At 44.5% G+C, this 27,299-nt stretch overlaps 1 protein-coding gene across 1 annotated transcript in view; it reads right to left on the reverse strand.

Moving 5' to 3' along the window:
• DOCK2 (dedicator of cytokinesis 2) overlaps positions 1-27,299 on the reverse strand; it is a 448,837-nt gene that overhangs the window by 41,766 nt on the left and 379,772 nt on the right. The window contains exons 33-37 of the mRNA XM_003268643.2: positions 22,859-23,007; positions 14,015-14,100; positions 7,231-7,387; positions 5,248-5,288; positions 690-780 (exon numbers count right to left, since the gene is read on the reverse strand). Coding sequence (XP_003268691.1) covers positions 690-780; positions 5,248-5,288; positions 7,231-7,387; positions 14,015-14,100; positions 22,859-23,007 — 524 coding nt within the window. The remainder of the gene's footprint in view (positions 1-689; positions 781-5,247; positions 5,289-7,230; positions 7,388-14,014; positions 14,101-22,858; positions 23,008-27,299) is intronic.

The following is a 27,299-nucleotide window of genomic DNA, read 5'->3' on the forward strand; positions in this document are numbered from 1 at the left end:
TTTTGAGGCATGAGTACCCAGGATATTTGGAGGTTGCCCTCCAGGCAGCACTAATGTCCCAAGTCCCAAAACAGACAAATGAGGGAACATGAAATATTAAAACCACAGTGATTAGGAATCAGACGAAGCCCTGCAAACACCCTCCCCTCTGCTAGCTTCCCCCAACCTGTCCTGGGTGCCAGTGGTCAGTCAGAGAGATGCTGAGCTGCAATTTCCACTTGTGAAGCCTCCTGGTTTTTGTTGAGTTGCACTTATCTTACTCTTTATTGGCTCTCTGTGTGTTGTTTGTAGGGATTTACTTTGAACCCCTAAGAAACATGCTCCCAGCTCTCCCAAAGCCAAAGGAAATCATTCTGATTTTCTTCCCAGCTACAGCTAAGTTCCCAACAGAAGGAATGCAGCTCAGTGGGCATGCCAATGATTTACTGTTAATAGCAGTTTAGATATTATATGAAACTGCAAAATGTATCTCGGAGGGGAGTTGTTGCTAAATGTAAAGATCACTCAAAACCACATGTGACCGGGGAAGCAGTACAAAAAGTATCCTGCCAGCTCAAGAGTTTGGAGACACAGGGCAAAACAAAATTTGTTTGGATTCTTCTCCTTTTTTTTCTTTTTTCACTCTTCGACTTGCTGTAAGGCCCTGTCAGGATCCCAGCATAAATGCCCTTCACCCAAAGTGACAGTACCTTGAGAAGCCAGGTGTGGAGAAGGAGCGTGTAGGCAGCCTCTGTGTAATTGTCACAGTCCAGGTGAAGATCACGGAGTTTGTACAGGTACCTGTTTGAGGGAAAATATGCACTAAGCTGCCAGGTGCAGTGAAAAGGAGACACCTGGCAGGGACAAGCAGGGGCCCAGAAAACAACTGGGCACCTCTCTGGGTCACAAAAAAGTCCTCCTCCCTGGATAACCAGAACTTTGTGTGGGTGATGACAGCACCTAGTGCGTGTTTGGTACTTAGTGCATGACAGGTACTAAGCTAAGTATTCTAAATTTCTTAGATTACTTAATATTTATGACAACCCTGTGAGATGAGTCTCAGGAATTCCTCTTTTCAGATGAGAGAACTGTTGCCTGGGTAAGTTAGGTGCCATTCCAGCTAACATGCAACTTGATAATCAATGGTCTGGCCAATGCAATATGACAAGCAAGAGAAATAAAGGAAGGAGAGAGAGACAATTTATCAGGAGTTCTGTGCTAATAAACAGAAGAGTCAGGACATGATGCCTACTCTTAATCACTGTGGCATTGCAGGAGTATGAACAAGCCACAGCAGCTGTAAGGGGCAGTTCCTACCCCTCTCTGCAGAGTTCTCTGGGTGTAAGTTAAGTGCATTTTTTGGTAATAAAAGGAAGTGGATCAGGGGCTAGAGAATAGATATTCATATGTAGACCTTGAGCTGTCAGTAGGAAGAGTTAGCTATTTGACTGCCATCACATTTTAACTTCCTTTCCCTTTGAAAAGTGAGATCCCAGTTATGAACCACGAGATGGCAATATAGCTGAGGTGTACTGAGGATGAAAACAAGGACAAAGGAAGGGTGCTTTGGAAAATTCTTAGGTAACTGATCCATAATAGGTATTAAGGGGCAGTGAATTAACTTCTCTGTGCCTTAGTTTGCTCATCTGTAAAATGGCAACACTCACAGAACCTATCTATAAAGTGACTGGGCATATAAAGGGCCAAGGAGACCATGTGTGTCTTACAAAAGGCTCAATACATGACAGCTCGCATTGCTGCTAAGAAATGCAAGTATGCACTGAAAGTAATTAGTCTGTAGCCGGCACTGAGCAGCGACAGTTGTTACCTATTATCACTGTGAGCTAGATTCCTCTACAAAACATTCTCTCCTGCCACTGTTGGAAACAGAATCCAGAGGCAATGAACCACTGCATTGGTGACCTGCATATCATTAGCAGGATTTATTTAAACCCAACTCTAAGTAATGTGTTGAGGGGATATGCTGATTTCTTCCTGTGAGAGGAGAGGCAAGGAATGAATGCCTGCCATGGTGCCAGCATTCTACCCTGACCCACTGTCTCACACCAGGCAACACAGGGTTTCTTGGGCATCTACACTCAATGCGTGTCTCAATGCTCAGGTTTATGTTCCTTTTGGGAAAAAGGCTTTCTGCACGAAGCTCACCAAAGAAGAAGCGAATGTTCAGTGTTCCTGGCCACATAAAATGGGCCAGTGGGTCAAATGTAGGCTGCCTGAAATCAGGGTAGGGACCGCCAAAGACTTTGAGGTGAGGAAAGGTCACCTAGTGGTGATTTGATAGCTGCTGTGCCGCGATACCCTGGCAGTCTTTTGTTCATTCACTTATTCATTCAGCAAAGCTGTACCGGGCATCCAGGCTATATCAGGCCTTAGAGATAAACAGTGACAAATGCAGGCACTGTTCTCAGGGTTTGGGATTTAGAGTCTAGGAGAAGAGACAGGCATGAATCAAATCATCAGACACATAACTGCAAGAACACAGAGATGATATGTGTTGTGAAGGAGTGGTCTATGGTACTAGGAGAGCAGGCTTTATCCAGGTGGGGAAAAGAGGGGCTTCTAAAAAGATTCCTATGGCATAACTGTTGATCTGAAGGAGAAAGGGACGAGTTGGGAGAGTTTCCCAGGCAGAAACATTTGTTCATTCATTCATTCAACAAATGGGTGTTTTATTATCATGTGTATTTTTATCAATTCATCCTTCCAACAACTCTATTAAGATGAGAAAACTGAGATCCAGGTTAAGAGAGCTAAAGCCAGAAGCAGATTTCAAGCTCAGTGATTTCTGCTTTCACAGACACAGCCTTTCCACTCTCCTCCCACCTAATGTTCTGCTAATCAGAGTTAACCGTGAAATTGCACACGACCTCCATGTAGAGTTTGGAATTTAGAAACACCTGTGTGTGCACACATGGCTTAATTCTGCCTTATCTCCTCCTCACCATCCTCGATGCCTTAGACCCCTAGATGGCTGAGTTCAAAAAAACTTGGGGACAGCAGCCCGGGGAGAGCTTCCCCGCTACTTTCAACTCCCCCTTTGGCACCCTCTCCTTTTCCTTGTTAACTCAAGGGTCTGATGATCTGCTACAGAACCCAAAAGAAGGCACCCTAATAAAAAGAAGACATCCCTCAACCAGGGATACCAAACTCAAGCACCTCCAGATGGCAGGGACAGGGAGTAGCACAGTAGGGAATAGAGATGATGTCGTGACAACAGTGCTCCAGGCCTGTCCAGAATGGCTGCCACCACCCAGTTCGGCTAACAGTCGTCAGAATAGGACAAGGGCCAAGTGTTGTCATGCCTTCTGAGTTTTCCAGGAGAAAAAGGAAATTTTGATTTTTATGTAAAATCTCCAGATTTTTAAATGTTGGCAGCCAATTAAAAATGTTTTTAAATATTCCGCCTGCCAAACAGAACAGATTTTCAGGCTATACCCTGTTTGCAGTCTGATTTAGACAAATATGGTTTTCCTAGATTACTACGGGCCTCAAATCTCCAAAGCTTGTGGAGGTCTGGGATTTGCCGTCTGTGTTTCTAAAATAAGAAGGGGAGAAACAAGGTTGGAGGGAGAAAACCATGTGGCAGCCGTATTACCTATAATACTTCATTTAATCCTCAAAACAGAAGGTAGGATGGAAACATTCTAGAGGTAGGAAAACCTCAACCCAGAAAGATTGAGTAATTTATCCAAGGTTACAGAAAAAGCGAGGCAGGGAGCAATGTCCTTCAGACCCCAAAGCTTTGCGCTGCTACAATAAGATATGACTAATGACGTTATAAATATCCCAAACTCTGGACAACCTATAAAATTATTTTTTCTCCATATGATAGCTCCTATTTCTGGAGTAATGCTAAACTAGGTACCTAGATATATCTGCCGTAATAGCAGAGTGAGTGTAGACTTGAAGTCTCTGCCCTCTGACAGAATGTGACAAAAGCCCTCTAAATACCTTGCTCCTCAATCTTCTAGCTGACTCTACCTCAAGGGCTCCAGCCTCATAAGGATGTGCATAAAGGTATATGTCCAAGAATCTTGTTGTTGTGGCCGGGCACAGTGGCTCACGCCTGTAATCCCAGCACTTTGAGAGGCCAAGGTGGGCGGATCACCTGAGGTTGGGAGTTTGAGGCCAGCCTGGCCAACATGATAAAACCTCGTCTCTACTAAAAATACAAAATTAGCCAGGTGTGGTGGTGCAGGCCTGTAGTCCCAGCCACTTGGGGGACTGAGGCACGAGAATTGCTTGAACCCGGGAGGCAGAGGTTGTGGTGAGCTGAATTGGCACCACTGCACTCCAGCCTGGGCAAAACTCTGTCTCAAAAAAAAAAAAATTGTTTTTATGCTTTTTATTGTAGAAAAAGTTGGAAACAATCTAAATGTTCAACACTATAGGATTGGCTATATAAATGATGGTATATTCTGGAAAAAATTTTATAGTTTCATTAAAAATGATGTTGATCTACATCTGTCGACATGGAGTTCTTGTCAAGTTAGAAAAAGCAAAGAATAAATTACAAGTAATATAAACCCATTTTTGCAAAAAATATGCATGCATAGAATTCAATGTATATATAAATATTAAAAAGTCCTGCAAATATGTATGGATTATGGGAATTTATTTCATTTTTTGTGTTGCTTGCCCGTATTTTATGTTTATTTTTGTTTTGTAATAAGTATGTTATTATAAATAAAAGTAACAGTAATTTTTAAATTGCAGAAAAAAATATGAGATTCTGAGAAAAATTGGCAAAGGAGTTCTTTGCTTCAGGCTAATGTCCCCAAAAAACCCTTCATGATATATTCAAATAATATCATTTAAATGCCTACAAGGATGCAGATATCATGCATCTTAGTATCTTTTTTTTCCCTTCAAAACTGGGCTAGTCAATGGTCTTACTACATGTCTGGACTCGGGCTTCACAGTAATTTATCCAAGCTCAGCCCTGCAACAATGCAAATGCACCCCAACAGTTCAAATCACAAAGTATTCACTCTTAAGGAAAATATGATCTGTGGGAACAACAGGACAGCATAGAAGGCCAGATGATTTCAAGTGGTTTTATGGGGCTGACTGTGGGAGAATGAAAGGAGTTGAATCTGGAGAAATTGACAGGAATCAGAACACAGAGGGCCTGAATGTCAAGAAGAGAAGTTTAAATTTTATCCTGAAGGCAGCAGGGAGCCATCGATGGATACTGAGCAGGAAAGTGACACAGCAGGTCTGGATTTTAGAAAATATGAATCTTACCTTATGTACATCTCCTCCCTGTTGTTATCTTTGTAGAAATTCTAGGTAAGGGAGGAAAAACAATGATGAGCATTGTTCTTTGCAATATCACAGAGGTCAAGGGTGTGGTGATGATGAGAGGATGATTGCTGTTTAGTGTCTGGGTACCCTGAGATAGGAATAGGAAATTTATTTTCCTGGATGCACCAAAGATGCATCAAATAGCCTAATTGGAAGATTCTGCTTTGAAAGTCACTTCCCTGACCCTTAGACTACAAAGGAACAGAGGACTTGATGTGTCTCAGCCATCACATATCAGGAGGTGCAGTTCAGTTTTTTGCTGCATTGAGAGGTGGGCTGCCAAGACTGGAGTAGTCTACTTTGACTAAGCCCACGTTGAAAGGCAGCCCAGCTTTATGTTTCAAAGCTCAGGCCTTGCACTGGAAAGAACCTGAGTTGGAAAGTGAGTGACAGCACCTCGGTAATAGTAATAGATCAGAATTCCTGATAGTGCGGAACTATCAGGAATTATATAGGATTCTGTCACCAAAACATTTAAACTTGGCAATACATAGGAATCTAGGTCCCTATTCCAGCCCAGGGGCCATTTAGATTAGTAGTTGCCCTGGACTTCACCACCAGAGATCCTAATCCCATGGCACTTTTTAAACAAGTCCTTACAGATTCTGAGCCAGGTGGTCCTGGTCCAATCCATGAGCCACACCAGGTGCATATCCTGGTTTAATGCAGCACACTCACATGCACCTGAGGCTCAGAGAGAGGCGGCGACATGTTCCAGAGCACACAGTCAATGGGTGGCAAATCATACTGGACATTATCTGTCCTGATACCACCTCCATCCCCACCCTCCTCCTTGACACCATATTTAAGCAACGCACTAAAAACTAGTGGTGTCTAAATGCTTGGAGAACTGTCTGTCCCAAGCATTCCCCCTGATCTTAGCTGGCTGTTAAAGGTCATTTTCCTTAACCAACTCTGTCTCTCAGAGAGAAGCTGCTCAGCTCGTGGAAAACACCTCTTCATGATCTTTATGTAAACTGGGCCTGGTGGAGTTATTAGCAATGAATTCCTTTCCGCTGTCATCAGGATTTTTAAACTCTCCTTGGCATTCTGGAAAATCAATGGCAATATCTAGGCTGTTTTAAAAAAGTGCATTTAGGGTAAAGTGAGGCCACACAACAGAGCTAAGGGGACAGGGTTTGTTTCCGGAGCCTTGGGAATGGTAGGGAGGTTGATGTGACAATGCCACATGGCCTTTTGGTCAACTTCATTCTTTAAACCATTTTAAGGTGGGATGACATGGTGAATATGAAGCATTATGGCTGCTTACCTGTCTCCTGGTTGAATCACAGAGCATGTGAGAGAGGCTGTTTGGCAGCCAGCCTATGGGAGCTCATGGAATATAGGGTTTAAGAATCTGGGTCTGAGGTTAGCTTCTCTGGTTAACCTGGTTCATAGTAACAGCAATTCTAGTTATTAGTGTGACTCTATTCTATAAGAAGAAGGAAACTAACACATAGGGAGCATTTAACCATGGGCCAGGACAACACAACCTAATGAAATTGGAACCATTATTTTCTCCATGTAATAGATAAGCAAACTAAGACTTCAGCACATTTCCTTAGCTTGTCCATCCTATTAATTATCAGCCATAGGATGGAAACCCAGAGGTTGTGTGACTCCAAAGCTCATACTCTTAGCCAATCTGTACTGTCATCTTCCTTCCACGTGATGTGTTGAGTGCTAAAGGGAATATGCATTAATCCCATGTTATAAATAAGGAGACTGAGGCATAGAAAGGTGAAGTGACAGCCTCAAGACACAGAGCTAGCAGAAAGCACAGCAGACGTTCCATTCCACATTTGTCTGCTTTCTAAAGCCCTTAAGCACAGCTTCCCTATGAAGAACAATCATGAGACCCAAAGCCAAGCCCACGCCCCCCACAGGGTTCTGGTCTGACTTGGACCCACCAGCCCCACCCACCAGCAGGTTCACAGTGCAGCTCATGCGGTTGTCTTTGCTCTCATCCGTCATCACGCCCCGGTAATCCAGTAGCTTCTCCAGGAGGCCTTTGACCAGGTTCACGAAGTTCTCCACTGACTTGGCAATGGTCGGGTGCTCTGCGGCACACTCCATCAGGCTGTGGCAGAGACCAGAGGGCAGTGAGCTCACGGCTGGGGAGAAAGACTCTGCTGGGGCCAGTGGGCAGTGGGATGGAGCACATGCAAAATCCGTCAGTCAACCCGAGTTCCCCTGACTGCTCCTTTTGTTCATTTATTCATGTATTTATCCATATAGTGCAGCAAATGTTTTTTTTTCTAACATCAAAATGGGAAAAAATAAAAATAAATAGTTTCCAGTATGGGTGATGATGGTGGGGGAGATGGTCACTTCTACCCACCCCCACCGAGAATAAATCAACAAAACTTTTTTGGGGAAGCAATTTTCATAGTATCTGCAAAAATTGTAAATGCGCATATCCTCTGACCCCACAACTCTACTTTGCAGAATCTGATCTACAGAAATATTCCTAGAAGTATACAAAGATATAATACTCACAAATTGTGTCTAACAGTGAAATAGATGGAAACATCTTAAATGTTCATCAATTGGGAAAGGCCTAAATAAATTACAGTATATTCACCAAATGGAATTCTATGAAGACATTAAAAATATTAGAGAGATTCAATATGTCTGGACATGAAAAGCTCTATAAAATATAGAGCTAAGTGAGAAAAGTAAGTCTCAGAACAATATTTGTTTTTCATTTAACCAATTAACATAGAGTTTAGCATGGCCAGGGTGTTATTCTAAACCTCATGCAAATGGTAACTCATTTAACCTCCTGTCACAGTTTTATGAGATGGGACTTTTGTAGATAGGGAAACGAAGGCATGGAGAGGTCCACTAAGCTGTCCAAGGTCACATGGTCAGGAATATCACAGTCTGGCCCCAGCATCCGTGTCTCTACCACCAAACACTGCATGTGTGTGCAAGTGTACATGGCCATCATGTGTCTCTATGTGCTTATAAAGTGCCATGTACACTCAGCAAGGATAGACACCAAACTCATAGTGATGGCTGTTTCCAACAAGGCTTTAGGTGGGAAAATAGGAAAGAAAAGCCTCCATTTTTCTATTTAAGTATGTGTAAATTATTTTTTAAAATTATAATATTTGTTTTAGTATTCATATTCTAAATTTTAAAAACAAAAATAAAAATGTAACATCTTTAAGCATCTATTAGTTGCTAGGCATTGTGTGGTGGAGAGAAAGACATCAATATAAAAAAGAACCACACCTACTGTCTGGCAGCCCACAGGCTAGGTGGGGAGAAACAGATGGGTTAAAATTTTGTTTGATGACTATTTCTTCTTAATTACTTATTCTGTGCCAGACACTGTACTAGTCACTTTTCTTAAGAAATCCTCACAGTAATTCTGATAAGTGAGAATTATTTCTCCCATTTTGCAGGTGAGGAAATGAAGGCTGAGAAAGATTAAAGGACCTTCCCAGTATCAGTCTGATAGTAAACTGAAGTGGTGACCTTAAGAATCAAGCCAATCATTGTTAAATTTAGGGGAGATATTTTTCCCACAGAGAAACACCACAACGTGTTCCCAGGCATCTCAAGGAGACATTATGCAGGCCACATGATTTGTATCTGTCTCCTCTCCCCGTGGAACTGTAACTCTCCAGGGGCCCTTAGGAGGGTAAAGGTAAGAAAAGCAAGGACTTCTGAGGGTCATTTCCTCCAAGAAGCCAAGCCAAGCTGCAAGAAGGTGACGTCTCAAACTGTGGCTGTGATAAGACAAATCCATCTTCACTCTGGGAGAAGCACCTGTTCCCTGGCTCTCAATGGGGAGATGCAAATGGCCCTGTGATTTAGACCTGTCTGGCTCAGCCACAGCTGTGCATGCCTCCTCCTGGGACAGTCACTTCTAGCCCTGTGTACCACCCTAATGACAATGCAACAAAGCTTCTTCCCAGTGTTTGGTGTGTGATTTTTTAAAGCTTTCCAGGGCAGGAGACATCTCGGGGTCTGAGCTTGGCCAGACCTGAGGTTCTCAGCCCTGGTCACATGATAGAATCACCAGGGGAGCTTTTACAAAGCCCAGTGCCCAACTTAGCTCAATAACCTTAGAATCTTTGAGGTTAGGATCCAGGCAGCAGTACTTTATTGTTTACATTCTCTAGGAGATTCCAACATGCAGCTAACATTAAGAACAACTGGGGCCAGGCGCGGTGGCTCATGCCTGTAATCCCAGCACTTTGGGAGGCCAAAGTGGGCAGATCATGAGGTCAGGAGATAGAGACAATACTGGCTAACACGGTGAAACCCTGTCTCTACTAAAAATACAAAAAATTAGCCGGGCGTGGTAGCGGGCACCTGTAGTCCCAGCTACTTGGAAGGCTGAGGCAGGAGAATGGCGTGAACCCGGGAGGCGGAGCTTGCAGTGAGCCAAGATCGCACCACTGCACTCCAGCCTGGGCGACAGGGCGAGACTCCGTCTCAAAAATAAAAAAGGAACAATTGGTTTTGTCCAGGACTTTGCAAACTTCCATGTGCATGGGGATCACTGGGGCATTGTGTTAATAGATTCTGATTCATCACAGCCGGGCTGGTTCCTGAGCAGCTGCCTTACTAACAAGTGCCCAGGTGATCCCAGTGCTGCGGGTCCATGGACCACACTTGGAGAAACCAGGGTTTAGAAGAAAAAGTCTTGGCTTTCTTTTTCTATTCTTTATGCATGAAGGAAGAAAGGTGCTCAAACCATCTAGGATTGGAGAAATGGATGGGAAAATTGGCTAGAAATTACCCATCCATCCACTATCCATCCTTCCACTCAACATGTGGCATTCTAGAAACTAGGGATTCAGAGTTCCAGGAGATCACAGTCTAGCATGGGAAACATAGATTAAAAATTAATCATAATATATAATGATACTACCACTTATTGAGTACTTCCTGTGTTCCAGACTGCATGCTAAGCCTGTTTAATTGTTTACCTTGTAATCCCACAACAGAGTATGAGTGACAATAACAAAAGCTTTGGGAATCATGAGAGAATGTAGCTAATTCCTCACACAGTGGAATGAAGGGTGGTGGACACTTGCCACACTGCTTCTGCTCCTGTCCTGGGAGGACAAGAGGGGGCTCACTCCTCCCTACAATTGATTTGCACTTGGTATTGGAGGCTTTTAGAGGGAGGATCCCAGACTCCCCCTCTCAGTCAGTGCTAATGAAACTGGACTTTCTTTCATTCCTTGAAATGAAATGAAATGAAATGACCTGTGACAGGTCCTCTTCCAGGGATTGAAAGGGTCTAGGTAGGATAAAGGCCCAAGAACATACATCTATCTGCTTCAACCTTCTGGTTCCCTCACCACTTCTAGAACTATTCCCAGGAATAAAATACAGAAAGGCAAGGGTGTGTCTTATGATTCCATTCTACGTGAGACTTACACTTTCAGATATACATGGATCAATGAGTGTGGGCTCCAAGGAGAGCTCTGAGGGTAGGGAGAACTGGAATGCTGCGTAAGGTTATATAGCTTGTGCACTGCACAGAGCACATGAGGACTGAAATTCAGCCCCACTCCATGCCTTAAACCTTGTGTTCCTATGCAAGGCTGCAGTTGCCACAGGGAGAGTAGCTCTGTTCTATTCACCAAGGCCCCATCCAAGCCATGTGCCCACAGGACTGTATCTGCCCAGTGGGGGCCCTGTGTATCAGTGACGCCCTGAAAGAGGGGCTGGGAGGAAAGGCTGGAGGAACTGAGATGACTAGCCTGGGGGAGAAAAGACAGGCAGGCTCATGGCTTCAAATAACTACAATGCTATCCACCTGTAAATAATACAAGTTGACTGTCCTCTATTTGAAAATGTGAAATTCAAACTTTCTGAGCACCAACATGACACTCAAAGGAAATGCTTACTGGAGCATTTTGGATTTTGGATTTTCAGATTAGGGACACTTAATTATTAAGTATAATTATTTCAAAATCTGAAAAACAAATCCCAAATCCAAAATACTTCTGGTCCCAAGCATTTCAGATAAGGGATAATCAATCTGTACTACTAATAATTAATATTGCTAGACTCCCAACAAAAACTCTAAGAGCTCGATAATATTTTTATCCCCAATTTTCAGATGAGAAAACTGAGGCTCAGAGAGGTGAAAGGAAGGAGCAGGCACAGGGGCCCCATGGATGTTCTGATGGGGACCTGGTTCCCTGTGTCGGGCTTGATTCGTTTTGTGTAAAAATCATTCACACCTCTGTTTCAGGAAAAAATTAATGAGCTGTCTTTAATTTCTTTGACCTCTAAGGACTCCGTTTGTAAATAATAACTCAGGAAGGATTTGAAAACCCTGCTGATCATCTGAAGACCGCCACAGAGCCCCATCCGCTTATAAAAATGGAAATTGCCAGCACTGTACATGGCTCCACTTCTGGTCAATATTTTGATTTTCTTGTTTAGAACTTTAAGATAAACACTGTCTCAGCCAGAACACTATTTATTCCCCCTTGATACATCAGTCTCCATATCCACCTGAGGGGCAGACAGTGGGTTTCTCCTTCTGGCCAAATGGCATTTGCATTCTAAGTGTTTACTGAGGGCCATGCATGGTGACAGGAAGAGGACAGGGGCCAGCTGAAATGGCACTGCCTGGGGCGCCATCCTGTCTTCTGGGCTCTGCCTGGTTGGGCAGGGTCGAGAGGCTCATTGTGGGGGTCAGAGCAAGGCCTTCAGTTTGCTTTTCTTATTGAATTAAAATATTCAAAAAGGATTGAAGAAAGAATCCAAACTAGAGTGATCTCAGAGAATCGTACAAATCAAAGAATATACAGTTAGGGAGAAGTGGGGATGTCTGGGTCACGTTCCTAAGCCTTAGGAGAAGGCCTCACAGCAGAAGGGGGCAATTACCAAGCTGTCAAAGACAGAAACTGGGAGCAAGGCCTGGAGATGGAAGAATATTTATGAAGCATTTACCTGCTGTGTGCCAGATGCTTTATAATTATTCAGTTCTCACAATAACCACAGGAGCTTATTATTCCCATTTCAGAAATGGGGATACTGAGGCCAGACTTGTGTGATTCGTGTGAAGTCTTGCAGCTGCTAAGTGGTAGAGCCAGGATCAAAACCCAATGTCTTTCCCCAAAGATATACAAGCAGCCCATAAGCACATGGAAAGATGCACAGCCCTGTGAGTGTACTGAAAATCAATGAATTCTACACATTGTGGAAATGCAATTCAAAACCACAATGAGATATCATTTCACACCCGCTGGAGTGGCTGTAATCAATAAGACAGATATTAACAAGTGTTAACAAGAATGTAGAGAAATTGGAACCCTTATACATTGCTGGTAGAAATATATATGGAGCTGCCACTTTGGAAAATAGTTTGGTTATGCCTGAAAAGGTCGAATATAGGTGCTGTATGATCCAGCAATTCCATTTCTAGGTATACACCCAAGAGAACTGTAAATGTTATGTCCACACAAAAACTTGTACCTGGATGCTCACAGCAGAATCAATACTAATAGTCAAAAAGTGAAAAAGCCTAAATACACATCAACTGAGAGATGAATAAACAAAATGGGCTACATCCATATGGTAGAATATTATTTGGCAATTAAAAGGCATTAAGTACTGAAACATGCTACAACATGGATGAACCTTGAAAACATTATAGGCAAGACAGACTGCAAATGGTGGCCTAGGGCTAGGGGAGATGGGGGAGTGTTTTTGTGTGTGTGTGCACACGTGTGTGTGCATGTGTGTGCACGTGTGTGCATGTGTGTGCGTGTGCACGTGCGGGTGTGCGCATGTGTTCGTCTGCATGTGTGTGCGTGCAGGTGCACGTGAGTGCACATGTGTGCGTGTGCGCGTGTGTGTGTGGATGTGTGTGTGCATGTGTGCGTGCGTGTACATGTGTGCGTGTGTGCGTGTGCATGTGTGTCAGCAGAGCAGTGGCTAAGGGGTGCAGGGTTTCTTTTTAGGAGTAATGAAAATGTTGTAAAATTGATTGTGGTGATGGTTACATAGCTCTGTGAACATACTAAGAGTCAATGGTTGTACACTTTGGGTAAATTGTATGGCATGTGAATTACATCTCGATAAAGCTGTTAAAACAATGCCCTGACTCCAAGTCCAGTGGTCTTGGGCACTGTTCTCCGTCCACTGTCTGCCCCTGGCCTGGGTGCTGGAGTCAGGCAGATCCAGGTTCAGGATGTAGCTTGTCCACTCCACTAGCTTGTCCTAGTTTCCTTGAACAATGTGCTTACTTCCCTCAGCCTCAGGGCCCACCTCTGTGAAATGGGCATCAAAGGGAGTAAGTGTGATTAAAGGAGGCATTACATAGCACATTGCACAATAGCACGCTAAGTTATTAAGTGTGCTCACTAAATGTAGGTCATGACCAACATCTGTCAAAAATTTAAATAGAAAAGAAGGGAAAAATAGCAACCACATTCCACAGTTAAGACGTAATGAAAGTAGACATTTTGGTGGATTACTCCCCTCTTCCCAACACAGCAAAGATTATTTTCATCTGGCCCATTCTATCAGTTCCAAAGAAATGGCCACTCCAGAGAGAAATGTGAGGTTTCTTCCAAAAATGGAGTTTTGCCAATACCCGTGAACCTCTAGATCGATCTCCAGGGGAGGACAGAGCCACTCGGAGCCCCCTGAAGTTCTGAGCCCTCCCACCTCACCTGACCTTCACAGGCTGTTCCTGCATACGGGGCACTGAACTTACATTGACTCCAGCAGCTGCATGTACTGCTCGTCGCCTCGGCCCCCTTCTACCTCGTGGTCCAGCTTCAGGATGATTTCATTTTCAAACTGAAGATGTAGGAGACAAAAATCAACAATAACGTTAGAAGGCTGAGGGCTGAAATTAGTCAATTCATTATTTCAACCAAAGCTTTAGGGAGCACTCATTATCTCCCAGGTTGAGTGCTGGGATCTGGGAATGCAAAATGAAACAGAACACTATGTCTGCCTTTTTGGAGTGCCCAGAGAGTGGAGGGGAGCCATGGGTGGTAAGCGCTGAAGAGAGAGAGAGAGCGCAGGAGAGGGGGAGAGGGAGAGAGGAAGAGAGGAAGGAGAGTCAGGGAAGACTTCTCACAGCCCATGTTCTTTGAGCTTGTTTTCAAAGGTTAAATAGAAATTTTGCAGAGAGAGAAAAAGGGAAAGGACATGCCAAGAAGGCAGCACCACATTTGCACAGGCATGGAGATGTGTGACGAAGCACAGAATCTTTGGGGAATGCCATGTTTCCTGGACAGCTATTGTTTCTGCCCGCTTGGCATTCCTTCATTCCTTTCTCCATATTTTGGTGATCACACCAGTCCTAACCACAGTCCTTGGGGCTCTGGTGGGCTGAGCATCCCTCCCTAGTTCCAGGTGTGGAGACCTGACACAGGCCTAGCTCCTAATCAGTATATTTCATTGCCCAGGTCCCAGAATTAATAAAGGTCTGGACTGAGACAGTGAGACTCTAAATCTGAGGCTTTATTGGACCTCTTAGCAAAATGAGTCTTTTTGCTCAACCTGAAGATGGAAGGTCATGAGCCTGAGGCTGCTGCTGACCACCATGAAAGAGGCTGTCTGGGAATTACACCAATACAGAGGCAAGCAGAGAGGGGAAGATACAGAGAGACAGAAACCTGATGCCATTTGTGAGCCCCTGCATTCAGCCACACCTGACGCTTTCCCATCTATATGAGCTGACCTGTGTATATATCAGCCAGTTTGAATTGGAGTTTTGTTCCCTGCAACCAAAGAAATGATGAAAAATACTCATAAGACATGGAGCAAATGTCAGGTTTCAGATAGTCAAGACTGGTGACAATGGTAATGATCAGAGATCAGATTAGGTAAGTGATCAGAAAGCAAGTATCCCTCTACAGTTCCACCAAATCTTGTTGCATTGAAGCCACAGAATGTTTTGTCTCTCTCCTTTTCATGTTAAGAAGCATTTCACCCACTGGACTGCATGGTTTAGTCAACACATTGTTTTGAAGTCACCCTGTGTCTTTTTAACATGATTTTGATGCAAAATGGTTTGTACTGTTTTCGTATTATACCCTGAAGAGTCCATCCAAATCATGCAGTCCACCCTTCCCTCATGTTACCATTAAAAAATAAACTGGCACCTGGAGAGGGAAAGGGGAGCTTGGCAAAGGTCACCAAGACCAAAAGAGGACTTGGGGAGTACTGGCTTCTAACTCAACCTCTTTACACCTGGTCTTCATAATACTTCATGAAGTCTGGAGGTCACGGATCACCTTTAAATGTGACAATGCATGAAGATCAGCCAGCCCTTGCTTGGTACAACCCTCGGTGTCAGTTATTATTACAGATGAAGAAGTAGAGGCTCAGTGAGTTTAAGTGACCTGTCTAAAATCTCAGATGAATGGCAGAGACCTTTGGCAGGCTCTTTCCTGTGCATAAAGGATAGAGCTCTATGGAATTGGAATCTTTAGGTGATGAAAAGGCAGGGACCACATTTACTCTTCCCTCTGGTTCACACATCATCCGTGATCCCATCATTCCCTCACTTTTGTGCACGAAGGGTCTAAGGGAGGGACCAAAAGCTGTGCTGATACAGCACAAATGCCAAAGAATTTCCCATGAGTTGCCTCAGCTGGGGAAGACTTATTGAAGGAGATATACTGGCCCTGGAAAGATGGGCAGGACTGTGATAAATGTGAAAAAGAAGGCATTCCAGATGGGGGAAATGGTGTGAGCAAAGGTGTAGAGGTGGGAATGTGGAGAAAAATGAGCACAGCAGTTCAGCTTGAGCAGAGAAGGATGGATGGATGGACAAATAGGAAGGAAGGAAGGAAGGAAGGAAGGAAGGAAGGAAGGAGGGGGGAAGGAAGGAGGGGAGGGAGGGAGGGGCAGACACCTAGATGAGGCCCAGTATGGCAAGGTTCTAGAATGCCAGTCTGCAAATGAGTCACGTCCCTTCTATGGTACATCCTGTCAAGCATTATATCTGTGTTGAATATTATCCAATGTCAAGGACTGAGGACTATCATGCTTAGAGATGTCTTCTCTGCCAAGCCTAGAGCAGGAAGAAATATAGCTGAGGGACTACACGATGAATCTGCTGTGTGGCTGTCTGGCTTTAAATCCCTTACCGCTTCCCTCTGCCATCTTGGGAAAGCTGGTAGGTCTTTCTAATGCTCACCATTAGGATTTAGATCAGGCACCGGCAAACATTTTCTGTAAAGGGCCAGACAGTAAATAATTTAGGCTTTGCAGGCCAGATGGTCTCTGTGACAACCACTCAACTCTGCTGCTGTAGCACAAAACCAGCCCTAGACAACACATACACAAATTGGCATGGCTGTAGTCCAATAAAACTTTATTTACTAAAGCAGGTGGAAGGATGGATTTGGCCTGTGGGCCAGAGTTTGTCTACCCCTTATCAATACAGTGGGCTTAACAGTAGTACCTACAATGTGCAGTAGTTATAGGGCACAGAGATTTTATATGTAAGGCACTAGCAAAGTGCCTAACATTATCTGTGCGCTGTGCTCCATAGACTTGTCATCACCACTTTTAACAATCATCACAATGTTATTGTTATTACTGCCGAATGTTACTAGAAAGCAGCACAGGGGGAGAAAAGCAGCATTTTTTCTTGTCTGAGTGGTTCACTGGGAAATGCTGGCATGATTCTTCCTGGTGAGCTGAACTTTTCTTTGGAGCAGAGAAGCGGTTGAGGTAAATAAGCACTTGTCTCAGGGTCACAAAAGAGCCTGCCAGGAGGGAAATTACAGGGTGCCAGGGAGTGTGCAGAGACAAATGATACCACACCACCATGCCTGAGCCCTTGGGGTGAGCTAGAGGGGTAAGATCTCAGTCAGGCATATCAGGGTCAGTACTGTGCTCAGAAATGGCTATGATCACAGTCCTTGGCATTGAATAGACTTGGTTTGAGTCTTGCTTTGACTTTTTTCCCAGCCCTGTGACCTTAGCCAAGTTAATAAATATTTCTAAGGCTTAATGTGCTCATCTATTAAATGGAGATTTGAAATAGCATCTCCTTCATAGTGGTACTGTAACAAATTAAAGGGAAAACACATGTAAAAGGCACTTGGCACGTAGTAAGTGCTCAATAATTGTTAGCAAAGCTCATCATGCTATTGTCATTGTATTGTCATTGTCATCATCACAGGCATCACACTCTCATTTAATCTTTACAACAGCCAAGGGAGAAGAATGTCATCATCCCCATGTTACAAATGAGGAGGCTGAGGCAACGTAGGACCTTGGGCGACAGAGTGTAAGACTATGTCTCCAAAAAAAAAAAAAAAAAAAAAAAAAAAAAAAAGGCTCTCCCAAACATACACTCCATCATGATGCTGCAACAGTCCTTACCCCCAACACTGTCACCATCCAGAGCTGAGGATGTAGCTCTGGCTTCTCCAAATTACTTCCATTTTCATCCACAGCTACACGACTGCATCACATCATTGACTCCTTACCCCACTGCTGCGAGGTGGATGTTTGCTAATGAGTATCCATAGATTTGTATTGGGCCACTACAGAAGTCAGATTCTACAGAGGCCCAATACAAATCTTAAGAAGCTCTAATCGAGAAAAGAGGAGTGGAATCCAGGAACCCAAACCTTCTGCCTGGGCCTCCCTCTTCCAGGAGAATGGCCTGATATGGGCCTCGTGTTTGCTTCATGCCTTCCCTGCATTGCTTCTCTTGCCTCTCCTGGCTGCTTTAGAACATCTTGGCTATTTTTATCATCTTGTTTTCCTAGAATGTTTTCTGATTGGAGTCCAGCCCTGTAGAAGTATGAGATTTGGGTAATGATTGCTCTTCCTCACATGTCTGGTGCTGACTTTGACATGGGAAGGGCAGAGATGTTATTAGAGGCCTGGATGTCAGGAAGATGACAAGGATGACATCAACACAGTAAGTCTGCCTTTGACCTCCTCTGTTATGAAATGCCAGTTATCCTGTGTGGAAAGAAGTAGAGTTGGGAGGAATCTGGAAAAGAGAATGTCACGTGAGAAGGGGTGTCTGGAAGTCAGTGCAGCTTTCTAATTTTGAGTTGTCTCTAATTGTTCCAATTCATCCCCCAAAAGAGCTTGGGATGGGAACCTCTAATGGCAGTTGGATACCCACTTTACAGATGAAGAAGCTGAGGCTGAGAGAGGTTAAATAACTTACCCACATTTATTCAGCTTATAAGAAGTAGGTCTATCTGAATCCAAATCACAGTACCCAGAACGCAGCAAGCACTCAGCAGATTTATTGAATTGATGTAATCTTTTCCACATTGTGTTCTAAACAATTTAAATCACTAACTTACTCCATGCCAAGATGCAGTCTCAGTGGAATCTGCCAACATGGCTATCTCCATCTATTAATTAATTCAATGAGCAATGATTGAGCTCCTATGGTGTTCAGGCACTGTTCTAGGTGCTGCTGTCAGATGCTGTCCCCTCTTCTTTCTCTGAGAGAAGAATTCTCTCTGGGATCTCCTGCCTGCTGAGGGCTCAGATCCCCATGCTGACTGGTACACAGTCCTGTTCTACAACCTGCATCTAGCTAACCAGTCTCCAAGGTCTCTATACCCCAGGACTCCCACTCATTCCCACCAACAGCATCCAGAACACCTACGTCCCCTCCTTCCACAAAGAATTGGCCAGCAAGGTAGCTGGTCTACCCAGCACAAGGGGATTACTCAAGCAGTCACTAGCAACCCCCATTATTCTAGGTTATAAAAACATTTGCTGGAATGTATCTCCCTGTGCTGATGTGGTTCCCCTGAATGCTGTGGGATGGGGGTCTAAATGCCTCCATCCATTCATTCTGGGAACACTGACATGGTGCCCACCACATGCATCTCAGGCACTTGACAGGGACTGGGAGTTCAGGACTGAGAGACCCGCTTTGGCCCTCAAGAGCTCACAGTCTGCTGTGGAAGACAGACCTATGAGCAGGTAATTGTGCTGTGTGGGACAAGTGTGATGACCGCTCAATCCAGGCAGGATAGGATACGTTTCACTCTGACTAGCATGTGTCCTGGCCAAGCCACCCAAAATGGGGTCCACCTAAGGCCCTCTTGCTGAAACTGTCCTTCCACAACCCCACCAAGGGAATCATGTGGCGTGCCAGCGATGGGACATCCAGTCCTAGACAATGGACAGAGACCCCCGAGATGGTCTGGGATGAAGTGCTGCACTCATGAGGGATAAATGTCATCAGTCAAACCCATCAGCTGTCTATGAAATTTGGGTGAGAGGCGAGACAGGGAAATCTGGCACAGAGCTTATAGAAGAAACCCAGAGCAGAGAGAGAGATTGCCCTGGGGCTGCCTCTTGTTCAGCCCCCAGAACCCTGAGCCACTGAGAGTCTAACACCTTCCTGTCCTAGTTCCAGCCTATGTACACTTGTCTTGAGAAAATCTTTGTCTCTTGTACCCAGATGAACCGCTGCCCCAGGAAGCAGGAAAGCCTTTCCCAAAAAGTGAAGCCTCAGCTGAAGGGTGTCTAGGATCTCTTCAGGCAAAGGTATAAAAGGAAGAGCCCATACAAAGGCATGAGAGCTAGAGAACTTCAAAAAACCGGCATCAGGCCAGAGGGTTTGATATGACCTGGGAGCAAAGCCCCTGCTCAGTTTCCTCTTGGCTCTGGTATTTCTCTTAAGCAACCCACATTTTAGAAAGGGAAAAACGTGGTCTTCTGGGGACCTGGTTCTTCTCTCATGGGATTATTTTGGCATCATGTACTATTGCCACTTTGCACACCAGCCATCCTGGATTCTAGACCGCAGTCCTGGGGTTCACTCTTGTTCTGGCCATCAAGGCTGCTTGGGACTCAGCAGGGTGTCACCACCTCCCTTTTCTGGAGACACCTTCCATGACTGCTTACTCTGAACCAAAAACCACGTCTGGGCCCGCATATCCCCCAGCTGAGCTACTATGAAGCACGCCGGCTGGTTTTCACATGGGCATCTGCCTCATTAGTCAGCCTGATTGTCCTGTCTCTTTTGATAAGGGAGCTGCGAGGAGAAGTGATTGGGGAACATGCTCAGAATGAATGCACACTGGAGTGAGGAGCCCAAGGAATGACTCCATACAGAGAAAACAGGTGGGTGCATGCCACAGAGGAACCAAGATACGAGAATCCTTTAGGGAAGGAAAATCACACTAGAGTGAAACCCTCCGAGGCTGCCAAACACATCTGTCAGGTCGCAATCCAGGCAATGACCCAGTCCTATTTCCTTTTAGGACATTGTACACCATCAGGCACTTGGTATGTTTCTTTTGCACACTTGTTCCCAGGAACTCTTCTAAGGCACCTGCTGGCCTCGGAAGTGGGTCTGAGGGTAAGTAAACTGCCCTTCATCTCATGGTGTGTGCCCTTTACATGGTCCCAAGCTGCACAGACCTTGCTCCCACTTAAAAGGCAGCAAATTCCAAGCTGCCTTCAAATACTCAATCCAAGATTTCACCCTCCACTCCCCCTATCCCAACTGCTCAGATATGGCCTCTTTCTCCATTTGACCTACTCAGCTTGATTTCTTTTCAGGCTCTTCACAAAAAGGCAGCTGGTCACTAGCCCTTCTGGCACTAGAGTCCCTATAATGCTACCTCTCACAGTGATATCATCATAGCAAACTAGTCTCTTATTCCTCTCAGAACAACTTTCTCCCACGTGAGATTAATAGGGTGGAAAATCCAACAGATGTTTCTTGCACAAATAAATTTAAGAAATGACAGATCTGCTTGCCATGGAATGTCTCAGTGCCTTGACTCTATTAATATGCGCTGGGAATCTCTAAGATGGGTTCCAATACGCAGTGGCTTCCAAAGGTATTTAACCTTGAAACCCTCTTCCCTGGAGCATCTTGTTGGATCAGTGCTTCATGGACATATTTAGGGAAAGCACTGCTCTAGTGGACACCATTCAGCCAGTATTACTGGGAGATACTGGTGGCTGGATAGTACGGGTTGCAGCATGGGTTTAGGAATCGCGGTGACCTGCTTGTTGCAGCCTTTGTTCTGCTACTTTCTTGATTGTGACTTTCAGCAGATGACGTCAGCTTTCTAAGTCTCAGTTTCTTTTCATCTTTAAAATGGGTAAGATAAGATAATGTTACCTACTTCATAGAGTTCTAGTTTAGAAAAGACTGCATGAACTAATACATAGAAAATAGGTGTCATATCCCTGATATGTAGTAAATATCTAAAGTCAGTCATTATAATCATCATCATCATCATCATTAGATGCAGATGAAGAAGAAGAAAAGTGCACACAAGTGAGTATAAAGCAAGGCAGTAGATAATAGTCATACCTTAGACATCAAAAAACAGGAATGGGGAGAAAAGATCTTCTAGGCAACATAGCATTTGGATGGGCTTCGCAGGATCAGTAGGAGTTTAGAAGGTGTTGGGAGGCAGGGTTGTGACTGTGCAGAGAAGTAACAGGAAGAAAAAAAAATGCCCGAAGGACACCCACAGAGGCAATGCCATTAAGGTGGGCTGTGGGGATGGTGGAGAAGAGGTAAGGCGGGGAGAGTTGGAGAGGATGGCTGAGACGTTCTTCAGAAGGCCGGAGCCGGGAGGGCCGGGGATGCTGGCTAGAGAGTGTGGGCTTTATTCTGTGGGGATTAGGGTGTTAATGGGTAAAGGAAGGGAAATATCCCTAAGGATCTTAAGAAAAGGCAGTTTGGAATCTGCTGCCTTTTAAGTACCCATTTTAAGGCAGGATATGGTAGGAATAAGAGGTAGATGCACTGGGGGAGAGAGGAGGGTGAGAAGCTCAGTTAGAGGTAAAACTGAGGATGTGGAGCAGAGAGGACAGGGGTTGAGACCCGAGGGAACGGCTCAGGCAGCCTTGATGGGACTTAAAGACCAACCTTCCTAAACAGGGTAATGTCACTGAGCAGTGCCAGGAGCCAATTGTGGCAACTGGTGCTTCTTCCACTGCCAGAGCTCCCAGTGTGACCAAGCCCAGGAAATGGACCTCATTCTACAAGTTTGATGAGATATTCAATGACAATATTTGGCCAATGGCTCTTGTGTTTCACAGAGGTTCTGGCGCCCTCCATGCTGGGGTCAGTGTCCTATTCCCTCACAGATCCACAGGTCCCTCCTGAGCAACACGTCCCTAACTCCATCTGCTATCAGACTTGGTGTGTGGACAAGTATGACACCCAGCAGGGTCGGCTTTTTCCAGATAATGTAGATCCGCAGAGTCAGCCCAGAAGATGAAGTACTAGACAAGAGTGGGTGAGAGAGTGGGACAGGTGGGAGGGGTGGGCCCTGGGAGCACATTTTTAGAGAATCATTAGGTAGAGACGTGGGGTTCTCAGACTCTTGAGAAAGAGGCTAAGAAAATACACAGCCAGAAACTGCATGTTAATCTTGTCCTTGGACGGAAAAGCTTGATAGAATACCGACCAAATCTGATCTGCCAGCTCATTCCGGACCCATGAATAAATGTCCCTATCCTGCCGCCGAGCCTCTCAGTGAAGCTCAGGGAGATGGAATGAGGATATCATTATGGGGAAACGGGCTGGGGATTAGGGATTCTGGCATGAGTTTCCGGCCTCATTTTTTACCTTTTTGAAATCCCCACTTCTTTGATATTCACACAGCATCATGTCGAAGAAGATTGGTATGGTGGCTTTCCGGAGCTCAGCCTCAGGGATAAGTGTCATCTCTAATATAGGTCCCACCATGCCTGGGATGAAGCAGATTTTGTTCTGACCTGAAAGAGAAGAGGAACATGAACACACAAAACAGTTCGGCGATGCACAGATCCTCCCCCGACCAAGCCTGGGGAAAGAAAAAAAGGGAAGCATAATAGTAAAAACAATAGTTAACACTTACATAGTTGTTTACTATGAGCCAGGCACCATTTTGAACACTTAACATATATTAACTCCCATTAGAGCGCATGCATTATCCAAAACAAGCCCGATTATTAAAGCTAATAACACGGGCGTGCGTGTAGAAAGCACTTCACTGTTTACAAGGGTTTTCACCTGCAGCGTCTGCTCTGCAAATAGGGCCATGATTGAATATGTTAGAGACGGCAAAGCACAGCACATTTGAAATTATGTCTGTCTGCAATACATGCCGTGTTGCTGAGAGTTTTTAAATGGGATTTTACCAACTGTTTTATGAAATGAGAAAAGCAAAATTTGCTACTAAGAACCTCCTATAATAGTGTGGACAGTGGAACGGAGAGATTTAAAACATAGCTTGAGGATCAGATGAACCACAACTTCTCGTCTCTTCCGCCTCATTTCAAGGCATTCCCTCCATCCCCTCCCCTGGCTCCTGGCATTCTAGCCTAGCTGGGGTGGCTCAAATGTCACAATTTCACCTTGCTTCCCCCACAGCAAAGCTTGGGCACATTATGCCCCTTTGTTGAGAATACTTTTCCCTGTCTGCTCCCTAACCCAATACCCATTACCAGGTAGCCTCCTCCAGATGGGTGCTATCTTAGCTTAAACACTCCTTCCTCTGGGAGAAAAGCCCCCTCTCTACACCTCCCACCCTTAGCTAGAAAAGACTCCTTGCACTGCCTCTATATGTTTTGCTAATTTTGAAATGATGTCTTTATATGTCGAATCATTTGATTAACATCTGCCTCCCCCACCAGAGACCACGTCTGTTCTCCTCATTGTGTCTATAGCACTGAGCACAGGACTTATTAGATGATCAGTAAACTCCTGCTGAATGAGAAAATAAATTTTCCAGCTCCTGCATTCCCTGGCTATGGGACTTGTATATATGTCTCATAAAAATGCGAAAGTGACACCCAGCTGTTGAGAAGATCTTGTAAAAATATGTCCGCATGTACTTAGCACAGAGCACAGAAGAATCAGTGCCAAGGGCAGTGTTACCCAGTGGTTAAGGGCACCAAATCTGGAGCCAGACGGCCTGAGTGTGTAAACTGACTCCACTATCAATTATAGCTGTGTAATGTTGATCAAGTTTGTCTCACTTCTCGGGGCCTCGGTGTCCTCATCTGTAACTTGGAACGATAACAGTATTTATCTTATAAGCTTATTGTAAAGAATCAAAGAAAAAATGAGTGATTATTTAGCAACTGCCCAGGACGATGCTTGGCACATAGCCCACTTTCTACAGCATTAGCTGTTAATATTATTTTTGTGATGTTCGGTCAAAATGAACCATAAAGGGGAGCCTTATTGAGCAGAACTGAGCAGAATCTTCAGAAAATATGCATCAGAAGTGGCAGATAGGGAATAAAGAGGAGCACTCAGGAATTGCAGGGATTTCCTGGGAAGTGAGGGTCAGCATATTCAAGCAACCCTATTATTGAAGCTCACATCTCTATATTTCATCAGCTGCTGCCTCCTTCTCCTTCTGATTTTCGGCACCCACCCTGGTTTTATCCATTGTCAAGATGAACATTTGTTGGTCTTCGCCTGGGGCAGAGAGCACCTCAGGGTGCAGAAACTCAGGTGGTATGGCACATGGCCTGGCACGGCTGCTTTCGATTAAAACTCAGAAAAGGAGCTGAGAGGGGAAGCAGTAAGAAAATGAATTTTCTTTCAACCTAAATGAGGCTTAATGTTGGAGTAGTTGCCCAGGATTCAGATTAAAATAAAACAAAAAGGCATCATCCTAGGAATATCCTCAGTTAGTGAGAATGAAATGGTGGAGTCAGGCAGAGTTGAGTGAAACATAAAGACACTTTTCCAGGATTTAAGCTTCATTATATGATGCATTTGGATTACACTTAAGCCTCAGGTCTTTGCTTTGGCCCAAATAGAAAACAATAACAACAACAGCTTCCTTTCTGGCAGGTTTATAGTAATTGCTAATCTAGGTTTCTGATTTCATCCTTCAAGATCCTTTAAGTCTTTTTCAAACCACAGTGGGGTTTTAAAAATTCAAAGTCAAGTGCAAAAATAGGTAGAAGGTAAATAGGAAACTGTCAGATAAGCCACCACAGAATGGAGAAATTGCTTATGCAACAAAGGCCTTCAGAATACTGGAGGGCATTGGGCATGATAAGGATAAATTTTAGATGGTTTAAAATAAAGGGCAGACTTGCTGTAGACCCGTGATTTCTTAAATACTTTTGATCTGCATTCTTTACAGTCAGTTGAGGAGACGTGAGGCAGAATAGGGAAAGCAGAGAGAGAGATGCTGATCTCCAAATACAGTGTGACCTCAATGGCCCTTACAATGCTCCCTTAAGAAATGTTATTCATTTACATAAAAGTGGAATTTCAGCACATTGGATTTTGTGTTCAAGTATCCAAATGTGTATGTGTTTGCATATCTTTACATACATAGACACATACACATGCACACAGAACATATTTGTGGCTAATTGAATACAAACTCATTTGGGAAAAAAAGTGCTCATGCAAGAGACACACCTGCTGCTGTATTCGAGAAAAGCCAAGGAAGGGTATTTACTAAGAGGGTCTTTTTCATGTAATTGAAGCTGAACTTCACTGGGAACAGATACCAATTAGAAAAGGCTATTAAAGTGCCAATAAGCCAGAAGGAAAAATCCAAATGCCAGATTACACAGGCTTTGGGAGAGGATCTGCTGATAATGCAAGCACAGAGAAGAGCTCAGGGGGTGTGGGTGGAAAGGGGTCCCATGAATTCTCTGGTCTTGGTTTCTCATCTGTACAGTGGCCTCCTCCATCACTCCTCCCAGGAGTGGACTGTAGGGTGCAATGCAAAGGATCTGAGGGCACTGAGGAGATGACCTTGAAAGAAACAAGAAGGAAGGAGGGAAGGAAGGAAAGGTGAAAGGAAGGAAAGAAGGAAGAAAGGAAGGAAGGAGGGAAGGAAGTAAGAAAGAAAGGAGGGAGGGAGGGAAAGACAAAAAGGAGGGAGGGAGGGAAAGACAAAAAGGAGGGAGGGAGGGAAAGAAGAAAAGGAGGGAGGGAGGGAGGGAGGGAAGGGAGAAAGGAGGGAGGGAGGGAGGCTTTTGTGAACTTGGCTGAGAATTAAGTTGGGCAAGCCACGGCCTTCTGAGGCTGACATGGGACAGAAAGCTCTCTCCAAAGGCTGGCACAGACCCTGCAATGAACAAGGATGAGGGCAAGTTATGACTCCCTGGATTTCAGAGTCCAGCAAGCCTCCTGGGGACTTTGAAATAAAGCTGAGCTGATTTAAAAAAAAAAAAAACTAAAATCAATTCAAAAGGGGAAGACAGAACACAGATCCACCGATCTTTGCTCCTCTGTCTTAGGCTTGGAAAAGCTCCCTCCTGGCAATGCTCTGAGACAGGCAATCAATTCTCTCCTCATTATTCAGGACTTGCCCAGCCTCAGCTTCCTTCCAGGCCCCATAGAGTCTTTTGAGTCTGACAGCCTGGGTCAGGTCCTGCCACTGCCACTCCCTGGTTGTGTGGTATTGTGCTTGTCATTTACCTTCCCTGAGCCTCCATGATCTCATCTGTAAAATGAAGATAATAAAATCTGCCTAATAGAATTGTCAAAGCTTAAGAGTTTATGCAAACGAAGGGCCCTGCACAGTGTCTGGCACATTGCAAAAGCTCAGGAAGTATTGATGCTGTTGCTGCTGCTGCTGCTGATGGTAAGTACTTTGGGTTCAGCTCTATGCCGAGTTTTAGATTAAGCAATATGAAAAGACAAGGCCTAACCTCATGGAGCTCCTTGAAGCATTTCATGGAAATTTTCAGGCTGGTCATTTTATTTGTTCACTTTTAAAGCAAACAGCTGAACTGGGGAAAGGGTCAGATGGATTTATCTTCCCTACCATGGCTGATACTCACAACCCTCCACTCTTCTCTGTCTCATTGAAATATTTTCTCATTTGTCCTCAAAGATGTTTGAAAAGCCTTTGTTGGATCATGTTTATTCACAGTGTTTTTTCCCTATGACTTTCCTTGCTCTCAGGATAAACTGCTGGGAACATGTCTGGTCCCGTGCTCCCTCCCCATACCCACTGTGTGCCTCTCACCTAGCCACTCTCCATCCACCTGCCTACCTCCCACTCCTCCAGGGCACACTGCTTTTCCTGCCTTGGGCCTTC

The sequence above is a fragment of the Nomascus leucogenys genome, chromosome 2 (assembly GCF_006542625.1).
Source record: "Nomascus leucogenys isolate Asia chromosome 2, Asia_NLE_v1, whole genome shotgun sequence".
Taxonomy (NCBI): domain Eukaryota; kingdom Metazoa; phylum Chordata; class Mammalia; order Primates; family Hylobatidae; genus Nomascus; species Nomascus leucogenys.